Below are 23,149 nucleotides of genomic sequence, written 5' to 3' on the forward strand. Positions count from 1 at the left end.
AGTGTAGTAGTAGGCCATTTAGCCCATCAAGTCTACATAAATCCTCATCGAGCACCCTACCTAGGCCTACTCCCCCTCCCTATCCCTGTAACCCCGCAGCCTTACCTACCCTACACATCATTGGACACTAACGGCAATTTAGCATGACCAGTGCACCTCACCTGCACATCTTTGTACTGTGGGAGGAAACCAGAGCACCCAGAGGAAACCCACGTAGAAACCCACGGGGAGAATGTGCAAACTCCACACAAACAGTGACCCGAGGCCGGAATCGGGTCCCTGCTAACCATTATGCCACTCTGTCACCCTTCATGTTGACAGTCTGGTGGAAGAGAAACTTTCTACTGACACTCAGAGGATGATGAAGATTGAATTGTTGATTCTTTCTGCAGTTTACAGAGAAAGAACATCTTGGTTGGCCTGTCTGTCTCTGCTGACAACGAGCGGAGTAGTTTGGAACTTGCAGAAAATCTCTGTTCCCAGCTTATGAATGAAAACCTGAAGGCGATGCAAGAAGTGAGTATTCTTATATCTTGTGGGTTTCATTTTGCCTCATGGGACCCTTCGTTTTTTAAATAAGAGTAAAAAAGCAAATGAGCAAGTTATGCAAAACATCTCTAAAACCTGTTGCACTCCAAACAGGAACTTTGAGCCCAGTTCTGGATAACACACTAGGGAAAATGTAAAGGGTGTGAAGAGGACTTTTAGCAGAATGATACCAGGGATGAGGGACTTCAGCGATGGGGAGATACTTGAAAAGCTGAGATTGAACTCCTTGGAACAGAGAAGGATATGTGAAGGTTTACTGGATGTTTTCCAAACTATAAGGGGTTTTGATCAGAGCCAGTAAGTAGAAATTATTTCCACTGACCAAGTGGTCAGTAACCAGAGGACACATTTTTAAGGTAAATCAGCAAACAAACCAGAGAGAAGACGAGGCAGATTTTTTTTAAATGGAGCAAACTGTTGTGATCTGGAGAGCACTGCCCAAAAGGATGGCAGAAACAAGCTCAATTGTAACTTTCAAAAGCAAATGGCTTATATACTTTGATAAGAAAAAAGACCTCCGGTAGTGAAGATTATTAGATGATGAACTGGCACAGGAACGATGGCCTCTGAGCTGTAAGATTTGACAATGGCTTGTATGGATTAAAATCACCTGGCTCTGCAACCACATAGATGCTTTAATCTTCCAACAACTTCCTAATGATCTTTCCAATGATAATTTGCATTGCAGAGTTAATTCAGTGGATTTTCGATGAAGATAACTTTTTGACTATAAATATGGATTTGAAACCAGTGAAGGGGTTCCTGTGCATGTATAGAGGATGTACAGCGCAGCCCAGTGTATTCATTACCCCTGTGTGAATGCCACACTCGAGAGGCTTCTGTTTTTCGCCCTTGCTTGCTTTCCTGAATGTGTTAATTCTTGCTAGTCTTTAGTTCCACAGACACCTGCCCATGTAGCCAGCCTTCGTGACTTCAGTATCACACTTCAGCTCATTCTGTGCTCCCTCAGTGCCCACACAAGAGCAGTGATCATAAAATCTTTTTTTTTTTCCATTCGTTCACGGAACGTGGGCTTCGCTGCCTAAGCCAGCACTATTATTTCCCATCCCTAATTTCTCTTGAAAAGGTGGTGGTGAGCCACCTTCTTGAAGTTCATGTGGTGTAGGTGCATCCACTGTGCTGTTAGAGAGGCAATTCTAGGATTGTGACCCAGCGACAGTGCAGGAACAGCGATATATTTCCAAGTCAGGGTGATGTGTGACTTGGTGGAGAACTGGCAGGAAGTGTTGTTCCCATGCATCTGTTACCCACATCCTTCTAGGTGGCAGCGGTCGTAGGTTTGGAAGGTGCTGTCGAAGGGGCCTCGGTGAGATCCTGCAGTGCATCTTGTAGATGGTGTACACACTGCTGCCACGGTGCATCAATGTTGCAAGGAGTGAATATTGGAGGAGGTGGATGGGGTGCTAATCAAGCAAACTGCTTTGGCTTGGATGCTGCTGAGCTTCTGGAGTGTTTTTGGAGCTGCACGCATCCAGTGCAGAGAATTCCATCACACTCTTGACTGGTGCCTTGTAAGATGGTGGACAGGCTTTGGGAAGTTAGGAGGTGAGTTACTCACCACAGAATTCCCAACCTCCGACCTGCTCTGCGAGCCACAGGTCAAGGTCACTTTCTGGTCAATGTAATCCCCAGGATGTTGATGGGGCAGGGGGAGGGGTGGCGGAGAGGATTCAGCGATGGTAATGCCATTGAATGTCAAGGGGAGATAGTTGGATTTCCTTGATAGAGTTGGTCATTGCCTGACACTTGTGCGGCACAAATATTTCTTGCCACTTATCAGCGCAAGCCTGGATATTGTCCAACTCTTGATGCATGGGGGCACGGATTGCTTTAGTGCCTGAGGTGTAGCGAATGGTGCTGAATATTGTGCGAATCTCAGCTACCATCCCCTCTTCTGACCTGATGATGGAGGGAAGGTCATTGATAAAGCAGCTGAAGATGGTTGGGCCGAGGACACTGTCCTGAAGAACTCCTGCAGTGACACCTCAGGACTGAGATGATTGATCTCCAACCACCACAACCGTTTTCCTTTCTGCTTGGTATGACTCCAACCAGTGGAGAGCTTTTCCCTGATTCCCATTGACTCCAGTTTAGCTTGGGCTCTTTGAAGCCATACTCAGTCAAATGCAGTCTTGATGTCAAAGGCAGTTTCTCTCGCCTCACCTCTGGCATTCGGCTCTTTCATTCTTGTTTGAACTAAAGTGGTGATGAGGTCAGGAGCTGAATGGCCCGAGCCTTGAGTGGCCCGTACTGAGCATCATTGTTTCTGAAGCGCTGCTTGATAGCGCTGTTGAAAACCCCTTCTATTACTCTCCTGATGCTCCAGAGTAGACTGATAGGACAGTAATTGGCTGGGTGGAATTAGTTGTGCTATTTGTGCACAGGACGTACCTGAGCAATTTTCTACATTTCTGGGTTGATGTCTGTGTTGCAACTAAATGTTCAACTAATTCTGGAGCTCAAGTCTTCAATATTGGTCCTGGAATATTGTCAGGGCCCAGAGCCTTTGCAGTATCCAGTGCCTTTAACCGTTTCTTGCTATAACATGGAGTGAATCGTATTGGCTGAAGACTGACAGCTGTAATGCTGGCGACCACCAGAGAAGGCCAAGATTAATCATCCACTCGGCACTTCTGGCTGAAGATTGTTACAAATGCTTGTCTTATTTTTTTGCACTGAAGCTGGGCTCCCCCATCATTGAGGATGGAGATATTTATGGGGCCTCCTCCTCTAGTGAGTTAGTTAATCATACACCACCATTCATGACTGGATGTGGCAGAACCACAGAGCTCGGATCTGACCCGTTGGTCATGAGATTGCTTATCTCTATTACATGGGCAGCACGGTAGCATGGTGGTTAGCATAAATGCTTCACAGTTCCAGGGTCCCAGGTTCGATTCCCGGCTGGGTCACTGTCTGTGCGGAGTCTGCACGTCCTCCCCGTGTGTGCGTGGGTTTCCTCCGGGTGCTCCGGTTTCCTCCCACAGTCCAAAGATGTGCGGGTTAGGTGGATTGGCCATGCTAAATTGCCCGTAATGTCCTAAAAAGTAAGGTTAAGGAGGGGGTTGTTGGGTTACAGGTATAGGGTGGATATGTGGGTTTGAGTAGGGTGATCATTGCTCGGCACAACATCGAGGGCCGAAGGGCCTGTTCTGTGCTGTACTGTTCTATGTTCTATTCTATGTTCTACTTGCTGTTTATGCTATTTGGCACACAAGTAGTCCTGTGTTGTAGCTTCACCAGGTTGACACCTCATTTTTGGGTACGTCTGGTGCTGCTCCTCGGATGTCCTCCTGCACTTTTCATTGAACCAGCTTTATCCCCTAGTTTGACAGTGATGGTGGACTGAGGATTAGGCCATGAGGTTACAGATTGTGGTCGAGTACAATTCTGCTCCTGGATGCCTATCCTTGAGATGCTAGATCTGCGTGAAGTCTATCCTATTTAGCACTGTGGTAGTGCCATGATCCCTCCATGATGGAGGGATGCTCAGTTTGAAGACGGGACTGTGTCTCCACAAATACCGTATGGTGTTCACTCCTACCGATACTGTCATGGACAGATGCATCGGCAGCAGGCAGGTTGGTGAGGATGAGGTCGAGTATATTTTCCCCTCTTGGTTCCCTCACCACCTGCCACAAACCCAGTCTAGCAGCTATGTTCTTTAGCCAGCTTGGTCTCTAGTGGTGCTGCTGAGCCACCGCTGGTGTAGCCCCCCACTCAGAGTATATTCAATGGCCCGTCCCACTCTTGGTTCTTCCTCCGAATGCCATTCAATATGGAGGAGCACTGATAGGTGGTAATCAGCAGGAAGTTTCCTTGCCCGAGTTTGATTTAATGGGGCCCAGAGTCGATTCTGAGAACTCCCAGAGCAACTCCCTCCCGATTGTATACACCCGTGCAACCATCTCTGGTGGATCTGTCCTGTCGGCACATAACCACGGATGGTGATGGTGGTGTTTGGGACATTGTCAACTGTGATTCCGTGAGTATGGCTTTGCTTGACTAGTTTGAGAGACGCCTCTCCCAATTTTGGCACAAGCCCCCATGTACTAGTAAGGAGGATTTTGCAGGGTCCATAGGGCTAGTATGGGTCATCTCCAACCCCTAGGTTGTTGCTGGTTGGTCCATCTGGTTTCATTCCTCTTTGTAAGCTCCATAGCTGTTTAATGCAACTGAATGTCTTGCTGTGCCCTGTCAGAGGGCAGTTAAGTGTCAACCACTTTGCTGTGGGTCTGGATGCACCTGTCGGCCAGACTGGGTAAGGATGGCAGATTTCCTTCCGTAATCAACATTTAAAAAAAATATATTTTTATTCTCCTTTTTCACAATTTTTCTCCCGAATTTACACCCAACAACAATCAATAACCAACAACAAATGTTTGAAACTCCATAACAGTAACAGCGATCCCATCCTCCCACCATGCCCAGACATCAGTCCGCATGTTAACATAAACAAATGACAAAGAAAAAAGGAATCGGGGATTACCCATAGCCATCTTTAACATACATAGCCTCCCCCCACCCCCCCCGCAACGTTCACACACATCTTCTACCCCTTCAAAGAATCGGCTCATCCTCGCCCTCGTGAGGTGCGTCCTGTACACCACCTTCAGCTGTATCAGCCCCAACCTTGCACACGAGGTGGAGGCATTCACTCTCTGGAGCACCTCACACCAGACCCCCTCCTCTATAACCTCTCCCAATTCTTCCTCCCACTTCGCTTTGATCCCCTCCAGTGGTGCTTGTCCTTTTCCAACATAGCTCCGTATACCACTGACACTGTCCCCTTCTCCAGTCCCCTTGCCGCCAGCACCTCCTCCAACAACGTGGAGGCTGGTTCCTCCGGGAAGCTCTGTATTTCCTTCCTGGCAAAGTCCCGAACCTGCAAATATCTAAACATTTCTCCCTGCTCCAGCCCATACTTCGCTTCCAGCTCCCTCAATCCTGCAAATCGACCCCGAAGAAACAAATCTTTTAGAGTCTTAATCCCCTTCTCTTCCCATTTCCTAAAGCTTCCGTCCCACCTCCCTGGCTCAAATCTGTGGTTCTCCCAGATCGGCATTTCCCTTGACCCTGCCCCCAACCTGAAGTGTTGACGAAACTGCCTCCAGATTTTCAATGAAGCTATTACTACCGACTCCCTGAGCATTTCCCCGGAGCTATCGGGAGCGGGGCCATTGCTAGTGCCTTCAGCCCCGACCCCCTGCACAAACTCTCCTCCGTTCTGACCCACTGGGAATCAACCCCTCTGACCCAGCTCCGCACCTTCTCCACGTTCGCCACCCAGTAGTAGGACATCAGGTTCGGGAGGCCCGAACCCCTTGACTGCCTTCCCCTCTGTAGCAGCACCTTCCTCACTCTGGCCACCTTCCCTCCCCATATAAACGAGGTAATCCTTCCCTTGTTGCACGTTTTACTATGGGCGTAAAACGCGTTTATTGGAGTGTATTAACACGCCTCCGAGTTCGACGTGTGCTTAACACTGCTAGGCTCTGTTCTATGTAATTATTTAAGCTCTGGAGTCGCCAGCTGCCGTATAGGCAACGTCACAAGTATTCCAAGGTCAAATTCAAAGTAATAAAGACGATACACCGATTAGTCAAGTTCAAACGATCAATATTTATTATACAGTTAATAATAAATACTCATGCACACACACACTAAGAGACTAAGCTACAACTAAACATAAGCAAACAGAATACTTATCTAACAGGAACAGGCAAGGTCAGAGAACGAGGCCTTCGTCCTGGTTTTGTCTGCAGCCTTCAGCAAGCGTTCTGGCACTTGGGAGTCTAGCGGGCTTGGATCGCGTAGCGAGCGTTGAACTTACGGTTTCGGCGGCTGGTGCTCAACGGCTGGAGTCAGGATACCAGGTGTCAGTCGGGGCCGGAGCACAGGTTTAACAGACCGGACAACACGAGGTCCCTATCTTTTATAGGGGTTCCGTTGTCCTTCCCTCTTCTCGGGCGGGCTCTACCTATTGGATCAATTTCTTATCGATACTGGATTAATTCCCCAATGCGAGGGGGTCTCCGTGATGGAGGGGGCGTTTCTTATGTCCTTTTGTTCGGAGGTTTCTGGTGCCTCGATGTCTGGGTCTTGATTGGAATGTGTCCATTCAGAACCAAATGTATCTATTGTGTGGGTGTTCAAGTCTGATGGCCTCATTAGCATGCAAAGCGTTTTGCCATTTGCACCTAGCTAAGGTCTTTCCACCTGAGCCCAAACTGGTTTCTGCTGCTGCAGAATGCAAACTGCTCTTTGCAGACTGCTGTTCTGGCTGAACTGTCTGTTTCTCAGCAGCCTTCCATTTTAGTTTGGCTCAGTGTCCATTTTGCGTGGCCAGCATGGCTACATTCCCTCCTTGTGATCCTCACAATCATACTATTGTGAAGGATCACCTATGTGCTTTGCCTCCTTGTGTTCTGACCTCTTGCCAGTTCCTGTTCTACTCTGTTCTAAACTATGGGAAGAAGAGAAAAAAATTTTAACTAACATTTCTACTTGGCCCTATGTCAAAGGGGACATGCATTACTACAATTGGGAACCTCTACCTATCACTATTAACCTTAACTTAACTTAAACATTTAATCACTCTAAACCTTAACCATTCACACCACAACATCACACTTCCCAACTCGGCAGTCGAGTATGGAACAATATAATACATGGCTGAATTTTATTTACAGAGTGTTGTAATCAGTGAGGGGTTGAGGGGTTTGGTGGAATCCGAAGATGGGGGATTGCACTCTATAGATGGGTGAGGTGCTGGAACGAGAGGCTCTCCTCTTCCATTTCCTCAACCTGAGGGTCTGCACTAGGATGGTGAGGATCGCAATCACCAACAGTGATTCGATTATGTAGGACATGGAGTACCACGTCATGAATTTAGTACACCAGGTCTGAACCTCGCTGATCAGAGCTGAGCACTGGGGGTTTGCTGTACTAACATTTACGGTGGGGGTTGTGGGGGAAACGTGTCTTGTTTCCACACATATACATATGACATTAAATAGTAATAAGTGGGCTTCCATCATTTTGCTGTTCTTCCTCTTTCTCTTCCTTCTTCCTCCGGTATTGACAATCCTGGCTTCGACCTCTGTCTCGTCCTTTGAAACCTTTGGGATCAAGCACAGTATCTGTCAATACACAGTTTAAGACCTTTACTTGTTAGTGCATCTGTCTTTCAAAACCCAATTGACCCTTTAAAATGACTGGCTAAGTCACACCCTGTGACTCCCCTCATTTTTTTTTTCAAAAAGCGAATTTAAAGACCAGCATACACCTAACAATCCTTCCTTCTGCGAGCCGTCTCGCAGGCTTTGCTGATTTACCATCCGAATGTTCCCGGATGTAAATAGCATGTGGGATGGTGGCCGAAGGGCTACCTAACGTAAAATGAAAACAAGATTTGGAAAGAAACATCCGAATGAGTTGCGTATGGGCCGCTACGGGTACGAGTGGGATGGGATCCCCGGGTAGGGCGTGCTGTGCCATACCCGAGCTTGGCTGACCAAGGGTTGGTTCTCAGACAGGGCGGGTCCTCAGTGCCGTTTGTCCACTGCCTGAGTAACCTGGAAAGAAACGGGTACGAATGTGTTGACCATGACTTGCAGCCTCTATTTCGCCGAATAGAGGGGCACCTAAAAAACCAAGGGAGCCAAGATGCTCCAACTGAGGACATCACTGAAGTTCTCAGAGATATCTGCAGATAAACTATTTGGCGTGTGGCCTTACAACTTTGGAAAAGATCTCCAATCAAACCGAAGTTCTCAAAAGTATCTGCGGACAAGCTAACGTGTATGTGAGGTGGTCACAATCTTTTCAGCTGAAAAGAAGATGTCCATCCTCCAACTGAAACATTGTACAATCCTGAGACAAACAAACATAAAACGAAGACAAACATACGTGCAGGTTCCATCAGAAAGGACATCGTTTCCCTCAAACGATTCCTATCTTACATCATCTGGACACCTCACTTTGATTCTGCCTCTGTGAACAGGGTCACAAAGGGGTTGCCGTGTCGGGAGTCAGACACCGTGTCGTCCTGCTCTCCCGGATCCCACACCCTTGTGTGGATCAGGCATGCTATTTTGGAGTTGTGTGACCGGGGGTCACTTTCATCATTGCGGACAAGTCTGTAGGAATTGTCCCTGTGCCATTGTGTGGCGTCGAGTGTGTTGTCGGGGTAGTCGGGGTCGGGTGGTGGTTCGGGGTTTTTGAGGTAGGTGACTTCCATGGGGTCACTGGAGTCGGGGTCGTAGTTGGTGCAGTGTGGGCTGTATGGCTGTGTGGTGTCGCTGTCTTCAGAGGCAGTGTCTGTCCTACTGTCTCTGCTGTGGCAGCTTGTGGGCGTGTCGGGGCGTGGTCTGTAGTGGTCTGTGGGCGGAGTCGTGGGCGAGTCCGTGGATGAACTGGTCTGTGAGGGGGATGGTGGAAAAGTGTCTCTGGTGGGCGGGGTGAAGTGTTCTGCTGCATCCAGCAGGACATGGTGAGCATGGTTGGCCTGTGTTCCATATGCCTTTAACTGGTTTATATGGAACCACGCGGTCGTCCCATTAGGATACTTTATCCTGTAAACGGAGGGGCTAATTTTGTCCGAAATTGAGTAGGGACCGGAATATTTTGGAGCCAAAAAACTGCTGGGGTTATAAACAGATAACATTACCTGTTGCCCAACCTGGAATTCTGTGGTGTGTACGGTCTTATTGAAACAGGCAGTCCGTTGCTGTCGGCGTTTCCCTAGCTGGACTGCGGCTGCGAGCTGTGCAGACCTCACAGTCTCAACTAGATCTGTAACTGCCTTTTCATGTGTGAGGGCCGTCACTTCGGGGCTTGTCATGTCCAGTCCTAAAAGGAATTCTGTACCTTTCATAGGGCGTCCGGTCATGAGTGTGTGTGGTGTGTATCCTGTCGATGTGGAGACAGTGTTCCTTATGAACATAAGTGCAAATGGGAGCACTGAATCCCATGTGGAATTGTTCTCTTGAACCATTTTCCTAAGGGTAGTTTTTAGGGTCCGATTCATGCGCTCCACAATCCCGCTGGACTGTGGATGATACGCAATGTGGAAGTTCTGTTTGATTCCGAATATTGTCAGGACGTTCCTCATGACCCGTCCTGTAAAGTGAGATCCCTGGTCCGAATCGATACTTCGGGGTAAACCCCATCTCGTGAAGATGTGGTGGGTCAGGATCTTTGCAGCTGTCTTTGCTGTGTTTGTTCGCGAGGGAAATGCCTCTACCCACTTGGTAAAGGTATCTATCACCACCAGAACGTATTTATAGCCATTCCGACAAGGGGGCAATGGACCTATAAAGTCGATCTGGAGGTTTGTCCAAGGGCCGTCAACTGGGCGAGTATGCCGAAGTTGTGCCTTCTTAGAATACCGCTCCAGGTTATTCTGAGCACAAATCAGGCAATTCTCTATGTAGTGCGTTACATCATTCCTGAGATTAGGCCACCAACAGAGTTGCCTGAGGTGCCTCGTTGTTGCATCAATTCCCTGATGCCCGTGTCCGTCATGGAACAAGGCAATCATCTGATTCCTGTCCTGCTGTGGGACCACATAAAGTCGGTCCTTAATGATCACACCCTCATGTGTGGTCAGTGCGTGTTTGAAATGCTCGTAAGCAGGCACAAAGTTTCCCTTGAAAACCTCCCTGAGGTCTCCGTCCTGTTTTTGTGCTGCCACGAGATCTTTAATATCAGTCTGTGAGACTTGGACTGCGCTCACAGGGGCGCTAGCTGGTGCGCTAGCTGGGGGGGTCCATAAGTGTCCTCTCCTGGAACCTGCCTTAGCCAATGCGTCGGCTTTTACATTCCCAGGGGGTGATGACCTATGGTGGCTTCTTACTTTTATAATGCCGAAGGTCCTGTCCTTCGCTTTCTCTAGGATATGCTGGAGTAAGGGGGCTGATGGAAGGGGTTTTCCGTCTGCGGAGACAAAACCTCGTGTCCTCCACAGGGGCAGAAAATCGGTTAAACTGTTACAGACATATAAGCTGTCTGAATATATGTCTGCTGGGCTGGGGAAAGAACCGGGGTGGTCCACTATGTACGCTATGGCTGCTAGCTCTGCTGCCTGCGCGCCTAAGTGACCTGGTAACTTAAGAGCGATTTCTTCGAGAGCGCGCCCCTGCGCGTCCTCTACATAGATGCCGCATCCTGTGATACGCTCACCATTTAAAACTGTGGAGGAACCGTCTACATAAATCCTCAAGGGTCCACACGTGTCTGTGGGCTGGGGGCTTTGTTTTGGGTTCCCTATCTTCCTGGGGGGTGTTTTTGCTAAAAAGGGTCCTGTGTTATGCAGGGGAGCTACAATTTCACAGTCATGGGGCTGTCCGGGGTATTGGAGGTTGTCGGCTAAGTATGTGTGTGTGCGTGTCCGTTTCACTGTAATGTCCCGTCCTTGTAAAAGTAGGGTCCACCTAGCTGCCCTAATCTGGCTAACTGAACCGTCCTTCAGTCGACCGTCGAGTAGTAGCTGTGTGGGTGTGTGTTCGGTTAGAATGGTGATGGGGTTGAGTCCGGTGATGTATGAGAAATACTGCACTGCCCAGAAGACAGCAAGGAGGTGCCTCTCACAGGCTGAAAATCCTTGTTCTACTGGGTCTAACAGTCGGGAGGCATAAGCCACTGGTCTTAGCTGCTCGTGCCGTTCCTGAAGCAACACGGCCGAGAGGGTCAGATCGGTGCTCGCTACCTCTATTGCGTACGGTGAAAGTTGGTCGGGGACTAGCAGCGCGGGTGCTGCACTAAGGGCTCGTTTCAACTCTTCCACAGCGCCTGTATGCTGCGGAAGCCATTCCCAGGGGGCTCCTTTCTTAAGGAGGTCTGAAAGTGGGGCGGCTTTTGTCGCGAATCCGTCGATGTGGTTCCGACAATAGCCAACCAGTCCTAAAAACGACCGGAGGGCTGAAACATTCTGGGGAAGGGGCAATTTGACAATCGAATCAATTCTTTTGAATTCGATCTCGCGTTTGCCGTGCGTGATGACTGATCCCAAATACATCACTTTACTTTCCAATATTTGGGCCTTTTTCGGGTTAACTTTACAGCCAATTTCAGTTAAGAGTTCCAGGAGTTCGGCCAGAAGCGTAATGTGCTCTGCCTTTGTGTCTGTCTGCAGTAGTAGGTCGTCTACATACTGTACCAGACAATCGGGTCGGGAAAATTTTTCTAATCCACTTGCCAGCTGTCGGTGGAAAATGGAGGGTGAATTGTGGAATCCCTGTGGGAGGCATGTCCACGTGTACTGCTGCGTTTTAAAAGTGAATGCGAATTTGTATTGGCACGCTTTTGCCAATGGTATTGACCAGAATCCATTACTGATGTCCAATACCGTGAAGTACTTGGCGTTGAGACCCTGCTTGAGCATGGTCTCGGGACTAGTAGCTACCGTTGGGGCTACTGCGGGGGTTACTTTGTTGAGTTCCCGATAATCGATGGTCAGACGCCATGATCCATCGGGCTTCCTCACTGGCCAAATAGGGGCATTGTTGGTGGAGGCTACCGTTCTCAGTACACCTTGGTCCAACAAGCTGCCTATAACCTTTTCTATTTCCACCTCTGCCTCGAGGGGAAATCTATACTGCTTTTGCGGTCGGGGGTCCTGTCCGGTAACATGAACTTGTCCAGTCATTCTGCCACAGTCATGACGGTGACTTGCAAATGCTGTCCTGTGTTTGTTTAGTAGGGCCTTAATTTGTCGGTCGGTGTGGAGTGTAGTCAGGTCGAATGAGTACTCTCCCACTGCGCTAATCCGATTAGCGTAGTCTCCTACTGTGAGGGTGGCTGGGGCTCTGTCTGATCTCGCCATTCGCCAGACACACTGGTTCACTGGGTCGAACGACAAGCTGTGGGCGTTCATAAAATCTATCCCCAGGATGTGTTCCGCTGTCCGGGGAAGATTTACTAAAACTACGGGGTGCCTTGTGCTAATGTTCCCTAGCTGGATCGCTACGGGTGCTGTGATATGTCCCTGCTGCGAGTGTCCGGTGAACCCGCTAAGTGTGATGGTGGAGGTGGTCGGCCACGTGTCTGCGTGTGCCGTGGTTGTGGAGTTAATGGTGGTGCGGGATCCTCCTGTGTCCCACAATAACTCTATGGGCTTCCCTTTGACTTTTGCCGTGACTACGGGCCTCCCTGATGAGTCCCATAGTGTGTCACAGACCCAAGTGGGGGAGCCCGAACACCGTCAGTTCGTCTCGTCCACATTGGTGGGTCCTGACTGTACTGCTACATTGTGGATGGGTTTTGCCTTGTTGCGGTTCAGAGTGCCTGTCTGCTGGCCTCTCTGAGATCGCTGGGGTGCATTACACTCTTTTGCCCAATGCCCTAACTGTCCACAGTTATAGCATTCCAGTCCTTTCTGTTGAGGGCTGCTCTTGCCTTCATTTACCCATGCGGGCTTCTGGTGCTCTCTGACTGCTTGGATATCTGCAGCAGCCTGAGCCTCTTCTGGGGATCTAACCTTTGCTTTTGCCTGAAGCGATTGCTCCCAAGCACGGGACAATCTTTTGAGGACCCATTTCTCGTTATGGGCCTCTTCTGAGGGGTCGTAATTATTGCAAGCGCTCTGTCCTGCTTCTGTTGCGTGTGAGATAATTGTGCGCGTCCACTTAACCATGTTTTCGCGGGTTAAATGCGCTCTATCTAGCTGTCCGAAAACTGCGCTGAAGTGAATCCACAGCCTTCCGGCGAATGCTGTGGGGTGTTCAGATCTCTTCTGCCTGCACTTATTCAAGCCTTCTACGGGGTCACCTCTATTGTACCCGATGGCATCTAAAATAGCAGTGTGCATCTCCTCTAGGCTGCCTCCTGCCACGTTTTGTGGGTCGGGGAGGGCTGCCACTACACTCTGGTCTAAGCTCAACACGGTGAGCTTAACCTGCTCTCTCTCATCCAGGCCGTACATGGTAGCCTGCTGTTTTACTTTCGCGAAGAACTGGTGGGGGTCTGCGGTGGGGAGGAACGGAGTGATCTTTTCACAAGCGTCCCTTAGCTGGGTTACTGTTAAAGGGGTGGTGTAAGTTATGTCTGGGGCGCCTTCTGATTCGGCTTTCCTCTGTGTGGTTACGGGATTCATGGGTGCGGTTATGATCTGAGCTGTGGGGGGTTGGGGTGCCTGTCGTTTCTGCTGAGCTGCGGGCGCACATGTTCCCTGAACATAACGCTGCGCTGTCTCGCTTAATTCCTGCCAATCTGGGGCGTTTTCCCCATCTAACTGAGCTCCAAAGGTGCTTTGGAAGCCATTCTGCACCGAAAGCAGAGATTGCAGTTCCGCAATCTGTTTTCTGCATTTCGCGTGGTCAACTGTGCTTTGTCTTTGTTCGGTTGTTGCAGCATGGAGTGCTCTCAAAGCTGCTTTGAGATCCGAACATTGCCTCTGCAATGCCTCCACCTGCTTCTCCGATTCCTGTCTTATCAGAACGGCACGTTGCACGTCCTGATAGGCTTTCTCATACTGGGTCTGGGAACTGTTCAGATGAGCTAGACAAGACTGGTGAGCCCTCTTGGCATCATCCACCTCTCTACCCTTCTCTGCCAACTTCCCTTTAAGATCCAGGTTTTCTTTCTCGATGTCCCTGACATCGACCTTACTCATTCGGTTCCTTTCCTCTAAATCTGCCCGGAGCGTCCTGATGACCTCCTCTGCGCCTCGCAACTGTGCCAAGCAGGACACAATCGCCATCGGCTTGCGTGCTTTACCTAAGCTCTTTTTGTGTATCTGAGAGAGGTTCTCCCACCAAGTATGACCTATACTCCCGGGACCTGTCTCCTCATTTGCACAAAACTCTTTCCAAAGGGGCCATCCCTTTCCCTGCAGATATTTGCGGAGTTCCAGCTCCCACGTGGGACACTGGCCTACTCTGCTACTGCTGCTGGTCGCTGCGACCACAAACTTTGCTGGATCCATCAGACGTTCCATTGCCTGCATGGCCATTTCCTCTGACTCTCTTTTTATAATTTGGAACAGGGGGTTGCTGGGGTGGTGTTTTGAAAAAAAGGGTACGGCTTACGCTATTTTCCGATCACAAAACTACCGAAAGTTTGTCGCAACAAAAAGCTTTCAGTTTTACCTTACAGCCCTGTTAGTACGCATGCACTAAAACACACTTCCGAATTTCGCTTATTATTTTGAACACCTTGAATACTTGTGATCTCTTTCTTTCTCTGCAATTTGGAGTTCTAATTCAAATTTCAGGGTCCTGGACACTGTGGTGTTTCCACTTACAACAGGGTCCCGGCGGAGTCGCCACTAAATGTTGCACGTTTTACTATGGGCGTAAAACGCGTTTATTGGAGTGTATTAACACGCCTCCGAGTTCGACGTGTGCTTAACACTGCTAGGCTCTGTTCTATGTAATTATTTAAGCTCTGGAGTCGCCAGCTGCCGTATAGGCAACGTCACAAGTATTCCAAGGTCAAATTCAAAGTAATAAAGACGATACACCGATTAGTCAAGTTCAAACGATCAATATTTATTATACAGTTAATAATAAATACTCATGCACACACACACTAAGAGACTAAGCTACAACTAAACATAAGCAAACAGAATACTTATCTAACAGGAACAGGCAAGGTCAGAGAACGAGGCCTTCGTCCTGGTTTTGTCTGCAGCCTTCAGCAAGCGTTCTGGCACTTGGGAGTCTAGCGGGCTTGGATCGCGTAGCGAGCGTTGAACTTACGGTTTCGGCGGCTGGTGCTCAACGGCTGGAGTCAGGATACCAGGTGTCAGTCGGGGCCGGAGCACAGGTTTAACAGACCGGACAACACGAGGTCCCTATCTTTTATAGGGGTTCCGTTGTCCTTCCCTCTTCTCGGGCGGGCTCTACCTATTGGATCAATTTCTTATCGATACTGGATTAATTCCCCAATGCGAGGGGGTCTCCGTGATGGAGGGGGCGTTTATGTCCTTTTGTTCGGAGGTTTCTGGTGCCTCGATGTCTGGGTCTTGATTGGAATGTGTCCATTCAGAACCAAATGTATCTATTGTGTGGGTGTTCAAGTCTGATGGCCTCATTAGCATGCAAAGCGTTTTGCCATTTGCACCTAGCTAAGGTCTTTCCACCTGAGCCCAAACTGGTTTCTGCTGCTGCAGAATGCAAACTGCTCTTTGCAGACTGCTGTTCTGGCTGAACTGTCTGTTTCTCAGCAGCCTTCCATTTTAGTTTGGCTCAGTGTCCATTTTGCGTGGCCAGCATGGCTACACCCTCAATCTCCCTGAAAAAAAACTTTGGCAGGAAAATCGGTAGGCATTGAAAAATCAACAGAAATCGCGGCAACACATTCATTTTAATCGCCTGCACCCGACCCGCCAGTGACAGAGGGAGACCATCCCACCTTGCCAGATTGGCTTTAGAACATAGAACAGTACAGCACAGAACAGGCCCTTCGGCCTTCGATGTTGTGCCGATCATGATCACCCTACTCAAACCCACATATCCACCCTATACCCGTAACCCAACAACCCCCCCCCCCTCTTTAACCTTACCTTTTTTTAGGACACTACGGGCAATTTAGCATGGCCAATCCACCTAACCCGCACATCTTTGGACTGTAGCTCTCCCCACCAAACTATTGATGTTGTATCTGCGAAGCCTTCCCCACTCCCGGGCAACCTGCACCCCCAAATACCTAAAGTGGGTCCCTGCCCTACGGAATGGCAGCCCCCCCACCCCTGCCCCCACCCCCGGCTGAGACACCACAAAATACTCACTCTTGTCCAAGTTCGGCTTGTACCCTGAGAAAGACCCAAATACCTGCAGCAACTCCAATATTCCTCCTATCGACGCACTCGGCTCCGACACATACAGCAGCAAGTCGTCGGCATACAAGGACACCCTATGCTCTATCACCCCCCTCACTATTCCTTTCCATGCTCACCAACTTCTTAATGCGATGGCCAACGGCTCAATCGCAAGCGCAAACAGCAGGGGGGACATAGGACATCCCTGCCTCGTCCCACAGTGGAGAGAAAATTATCTCGAACTGATATTGTTCGTGCGGACACTCGCCTTCGGCTCCTTATATAACTTTACCCAGTTCACAAATCTTGGTCCAATCCCAAACCGCTCCAGCACTGCCATCAGGTACCCCCATTCCACCCGATCAAATGCCTATTCGGCATCCAGTGCCACCACCACCTCTGTTTCCTTCCCTTCCGCCGGTGCCATAACGACGTTCAAAACCCTCCTAATATTCAAAAACAGCTGCCTCCCTTTCACGAACCCTGTCTGATCCTCGTCTATCATCTTCGGGAGGCACTCCTCCAGCCTACCCACCAGTACCTTCGCCAATATCTTTGCGTCCACATTAAGAATTGATATGGGCCTACACGACCCACACTCCGTCCGATCCTTATCCTTTTTAAGCAACAGTGAAATCGATGCCTGCCCCAAGGTTTGCGGCAGCACTCCCTTCCCTATCGCCTCTTCAAACATCCCTACCATCAGGGGTGCCAACTTATCTTTAAATTTTTTATAATATTCCACCGGAAACCCATCCGGCCCTGCCACCTTCCCCGACTGCATCCTCCCAATTGCGTCTTTTATCACCTGCCCCAGTATTGCTCCTTCTAATGTAGCCCTGTCTCCCTCCCCTAGCCTCAGGTACTCCAACCCATCTAGAAATTCCAGCATCTCACGGTCTCCCCCGGGTGGCTCTGACCTGTACAACCTCTCGCAGAATTCCTCAAAAACCTTGTTAATCAGCTCCAGAGCCACCACCAACTTCCCGGCCCTATCCCTTACCTGAAGAATTTCCCTTGCTGCTGCCTCCCTCCGGAGCTGACCTGCTAACATACGCCCCGCCTTGTCTCCATGTTCATAAACTGCACCCCTCGCTCGTCTCAGTTGGCGCACCGCCTTCCTGGTGGATAGTCGGTCAAAGCTTGCCTGTAGTTCCTTCCTCTTTCCCAGCATCGATGGGTCCCCATCCTCCGCATAACTCCTATATACCTCCAACATCTCATCTATTAGCCTCTGCCTCTCCAACCTCTCCTCTTTGTCCACCCTGGCCTTAAACAAAATTACCTCACCCGTCACTACCGCCTTTAGATCCTCCCAGACGACTGCCATTGACACCTTACCCGTACAGTTACATACTCCTTAATTACCCTTTCAATTTTTTCACAGAATACTTGTTTCCCCAAAAGCCCCACATCCAGTTTCCGCCCCGGCCTCTGCACTACCACCTTTCCCTAATCAACATTAGTGAATTGGATGGATTATTATATTGATTCATGGTCACTATTCGAGAGCAGCTTTTTAAAAAATTACTGATTTATTATCTTGTTATAACCCTCATAAAGACCACGGGCAATCGCTGATTGGTCTCCCCATGAGCTTTGTGGAATATGAGTTCCTGTGTTGAGCAGGTGGAGGCCCGCTCAATAGAGGCTCACAAACGACCTTAAATTCTGATCCCAGACCGGACCGGCAGCCGATTGGCTATGCTAAATTGCCCCTTAATTGTAAAAAATAATTGGATACTCCAAAAAACAATTTTAATGAACCAACAGCCAATCCCTAACCAGACCAGGATTTGTGCATGAGCTTTTTCAGAAACTTGACTGCATCTCAATTGTCCCACTTTGAAGCCAACCACAATGTTCCCGTACCAGCCTCCCCGAACAGGCGCCGGAATGTGGCGACTAGGGGCTTTTCACAGTAACTTCATTGAAGCCTACTTGTGACAATAAGCGATTTTCATTTCATTTTTCATGTTTATAAATATCTAGCTATGATTGACAGCTCCTCACCACAACAAAAGAAGTTAAAGTGCTTTCTGCTGAGAAAAAGAAGAAGTGAAAGCGATCACTGTGATTAACATGTAATCCTGTTCCTCAGGGGAGTGTCCTAGGCCTAACCATCCTTAGTTGTTCTATTAATGACCTTCCTTCCATCATAAGGTCTGAAGTGGGAATGTTCGATGATGATTGGCACCATGTTCAGCACCGTTCGCAACACCCGAGATTGAAGCTGTCCAGGTCCAAATGCAGCAAGACCTGGACAATATCCAGGCTTGAGCTGATGATCGGCAAATAACATTGACACCACAGCCTGTCTGCCGTATACAAGGCACAAGTCAGGAGTGTGATGGAATTCTCTCCACTTGCCTGGATACAGAACCCAAAAAGCTTGACACCGTCCAGGACAAAGCAGCCCACTAGATTGGCACCCCTTCCACAAACATTCACTGCCTCCATCACAGATGAACAGTGGCAGCCGTGTGTACCATCAAAAGATGCACTGCAGGAATTTACCAAGGTTCCTTAGACAGCACCTTGCGAACCCATGATCGTCCAGAAGGACAAGGGCAACAGATACCTGGGAACCCCACCATCTGGAGGTTCCCCTCCAAACCACTCACCATCCTGACTTGGAAATCTATCGCCGTTCCTTCACTGCCGCTGGGCCAAAATCCTGGAACTCCCTGCCGCAAAGCACTGAGCATGTACTACATCTCCGGGTCTGCAGCAGTTCAAGAAGGCAGCTCACCACCACCTTCTCGAGGGCAATAAATGCTGGACAAGCCAGCAGCACTCGCATGCCGGAAGTGAACTTTAAAAAAATCCCGTTTCCACGTAAACAATGCACTGAACTCCTAGACAGTCCATCAACCCTTTCCTTACACTACTGTGTATTTAAGCAGTTTTTGGTTTTAATTTAATATATTAGTAGTGTTTCACAATGCGTATCAAAACCAGAATCCGCATTGCTGAAATCCAGTCCTTGTTTTCTATGTCAGCGATGCAGAGCTCCTGAAGTGCTCCTTCCACTAATAATCCAAGACCTGGATAAATGCTCAGTACCGTCCAGGTGTCTGCTATGATTATATTGACAAAATCCCAAAGACAAATGTAGTGAAATCATAATTCACAAGAAATAGAGATAATACAAGGAGAGCAGAGACTGCGAGAGAGGAGTTGGAAAAATTGCAGAGAATTGTCAGTCTGCCAGAGAGAAGACCGACGTAACTGAAGAAAAATGATCCCTGAATGTATAAACTTTATTGCATCTGCAGCTTCTGCACTGAATCCAACTGTTACAGCAAGAATGTGACCCGAGATGCTTTAGTATCACAGAGAGTGCTGACTCTTCTCATTACTCCCCTCCCAAAGTTGGCAAATGTTCATTGCTTTCTGTGTATAATTGGGTTCCAAATTAAGCTGACAAAACCTTGAGCAGCTTTACGAGTAATGTCTGCGAATGAGCAAATTTTTTGCCTATTAAAATTATACCGGGCGACTCATTTCAAGAAGACACTTAGAAGGAAACCAGGGGCAGGATTCTCCGTAGCCCGACGCCAAAATGGTAATCTGCGATCGGGTGGAGAATGGATTTCCGCGCCGAAATCAGGGACAGAGCCGGTTTGCCGCTGGTCCGCCATGCTCTGCCCCCTCTAAACTGACATCATCGTGACACGCGTCGCACGCCATTTCAACGGCGTTGCTGCGTCATCGGCCCGCCCACCCGCGATGTTCTGGCCCAGATGGGCCGAATTCCCGACAGCACAGGCACGTGTGGTCCCAGTGGTCGGGAACCTGGTGTGCCAGCTGCGGACTGTGTCAGCCAGGATCTGTGCTGCTGGCCGGGGGGGGGTCTTCTGCTAGGGCTGGGGGGGGTGGCCAGGCGGTGGCCTGTGGGGTCGCGGATGGCTGGTCGGATTGACGCATGGCCGGCGCCATGTTGTATGGTGCGCCCGCTGCAGGTTGTCAGCGTACGCATGCGCGGCCGTGGACCCGGCCATTTTCATCGCGGGTGGCGGGTGTTTCAGTCGGCACCGGTGCTAGCCCATCACAGGTACCGGAATCGGTGAAAGTTTCACGCTGATATATTGGTTGCGAAAGATCACGCAGGCTCCGCTGGCGTCAGTACTTAGTATCAGGAATCGCGATCCAGCCCCAGATTACAATATTCGCACCTAAACAAGTCCAATCACCTGAAGTTTGAGCACGAACAAGTGAGCAGTATGTTAATGGCACATCAGTGTCAGCGGAGAGGAAGAGAAGTGTTCTCCTGATATCAGGCAACCTGTTTTGGGGGTGGCTGAAGGAGAGACAACAGGAAGGTGTTGACCAAAAGAGGGAGGTAGAATGAAGCTGAATGACCCAGCAGTGAACTGAAGGATAACATTGGGAGGAACGCAGACATTGGAGCTTGTTCATACTCTTAGCCTAAGAATGTATGGAATGCAGGTGGTGAAAATTTAAAAAACCAAGGCGAATAATATGTGGATGCTTCTGCCAGTAAACAGCTGCGGTTACTTGAACTCGACGTTTCCTTTTTAACAAGTACGGATAATTGAACATAAATGCTGAATAGGCTTCTGCTGGCTAAACTGGCGGTGAACTTTACTTCCTTATCTCTCCACATCTGGTGCTTGGATTGTCTGCCCAGATTGTGGGTTGACAGGATTAGTGAATTGAATTGCCTAGATTTCAGAGCTGCTTCGGTAGAATTATTTGTTGTTGTTGCCTTCTTTACAGATTTCCAAATTATTGAACGAAACAGGCGACGTTTCGGAACAGCTGGAGGTCGTGGCAACAGTGCGAAGGGAAGAACTGAAGATACTGCAAGCTTCAGCTGAAGTGTTACAAAATATGAGAGTCGCTACTCCCAGATGACAATGGGAGCGCAGACCGCCGGCAATAGGTCCTGTTCACTGGAGCATGAAATGGGGAATCAGACTTGAACAGCTGTTTGGACCAGGAAAGGACACATTTATTGTTTGGAATGGTTCATTGCCAATATGTTTGCTTTTTTTTTTAAAGAAAAATAAAGTTTTGTATGGCAAATGCTGACACTGCCTTCGTTCATCAGAGACTAGGAAGATGAATGTTATAAACCTGACTTGTGGGAGCTCCTGCTGATTGAATAGCTGATGTTAGCCTTGCTGTCGTAGGGAGGTTTTGTGGGAACTTCCCAAAGGGAGTGTTGGAAAGTCAGAGGCCGTGGTTGTCATACAGGGATTTGGTTCAGTGTGCAGTTTCTCAGATATAAGTTGCTCTTGCAGTTTCATTACATTAGCACCCCTCCAGTGAATTATTGCTTTACCGCTGGAATAAATTAATTAAAAAAATCTAAAATCTAGTTTAAACATGATGTCATGAGTGTCCCTTTAAGAAATGTTTTTGTCTTATTGTGTGGGTGGATCTGGGCTGTGGCTCTGGGACTTTTTACTTTCGCTTTGAGTTTTGGAGCTGGGCTGTGGCTCTGTGGGTTTTACTTTCGCTTTGAGTTTGGACTGGGTTTGAACTGCGCCGGTTGAAAGAAGTGTATGTCTATCTTTACTTTAAAAGTTGTTTCCAGACTGTGTGATAACTTAACTTAAAAGAAATAATAGCTTTCTGGATGGAATTCAAACCTGCTGTTTGGAAAGGGGAACAAGAGTATCCATATCAAGTCTTATGCCAGTAAGAATGCAGTGTGCTGGGCCACACCTTTGAAAAGAGGTTTCTTGGATTTTGTTATTGAATTGGAACAGTTAAGAGGGAATTCATTAAGGGTTATACATAATTACTGTAGCTGTGTGGTGTCTTTATGTTTGTAGTTGATAATTCTTAGTGTGTGTTTATACAAATGTTAACTGAATTTGTAGAATAAAGCTTGTTTTTTGATTAAAAGCACCCAAGAACTATGTTGAATAACATCTGAAAGGCAGGCTCTTGTGCTCATCGTAACCAAAATCAATGAACAATTGTAAGTCAGGTGAACTCCATGATATACTTTGGAGTTTTCTAAACCCTGGCCCATAACAATGCACTGTTGCTTTCTCTACAATGAAAGTATTGCCATTTTTAGAATTGCTATTTTTCTCATGTTCAATAAAACATACCCGTGTAGACTAGAACGAGGAGCACAGTTTAAAAATAAAGGGACTCTCATTTGAGACCGAGATTCAAATATTTTTTCTCCCTCAGTGGTGTGAATCTTTAGAATTCTCTCCCCGAGAGAACAGTAGAGGCAGTCTCGATGAATGTTTTACAGGCAGAGATAGATTTTTGACCAACAAGGGATTCAAAGGTTACCGGATGTAGGGAGATTGTGGAGTTGAGACCACAATCAGATAAGCCAGGATCTTATTGAATAGTGGAGTGGGTTCGAGGGGCCAGATGGCTTCCTCCTGCTCTTAAATAGTCTGTGGATGTTCGTAATAATTCAAAACACAGTCACCGTAATCTTGTATACTTAAAACTACTGATCAATAGGGCAGCACGGTGGCCTAGTGGTTAGCACAGCTGCCTCACAGCGCTGAGGGCCCAGGTTCGATCCCGGCTCTGGGTCACTGTCCGTGTGGAGTTTGCACATTCTCCCCGTGTCTGCGTGGGTTTCGCCCCCACAACCCAAAAATGTGCAGAGTAGGTAGATTGGCCACGCTAAATTGCCCCTTAATTAGAAAAAATAATTGGGTAATCTAAATTTAAAAAAAAAACTACTGATTAATTGTCAATTGAATGAGTTGTCTTGACGCTTCGAGTCTGTATAAGCAGTAAGCCATCGAGCCAAATGGACTTGAAAAGACCCGAGGCAGGATTCTCTGTTCCTGAGACTGTGTTGAC

General features: G+C 48.4%; 1 protein-coding gene across 5 annotated transcripts in view; it reads left to right on the top strand.

Moving 5' to 3' along the window:
* Positions 1-21,385, top strand: part of setd4 (SET domain containing 4) — a 58,487-nt gene extending 37,102 nt beyond the window's left edge. For 4 of the 5 annotated variants that reach the window (XM_038801584.1, XM_038801585.1, XM_038801586.1 and 1 more), the window contains 2 exons: positions 393-516; positions 21,077-21,385. In XM_038801584.1, the coding sequence (XP_038657512.1) occupies positions 393-516; positions 21,077-21,214 (262 nt within the window). In that variant the 3' untranslated portion in view covers positions 21,215-21,385. Of the gene's footprint in view, positions 1-392; positions 517-21,076 lie in introns of those variants that run through there. The other variant, XR_005461202.1, reaches the window with a different exon arrangement.
* Positions 21,386-23,149: the final 1,764 nt, after the last annotated feature.

The sequence above is a fragment of the Scyliorhinus canicula genome, chromosome 7 (assembly GCF_902713615.1).
Source record: "Scyliorhinus canicula chromosome 7, sScyCan1.1, whole genome shotgun sequence".
In the NCBI taxonomy this organism is placed as follows: Eukaryota; Metazoa; Chordata; class Chondrichthyes; order Carcharhiniformes; family Scyliorhinidae; genus Scyliorhinus; species Scyliorhinus canicula.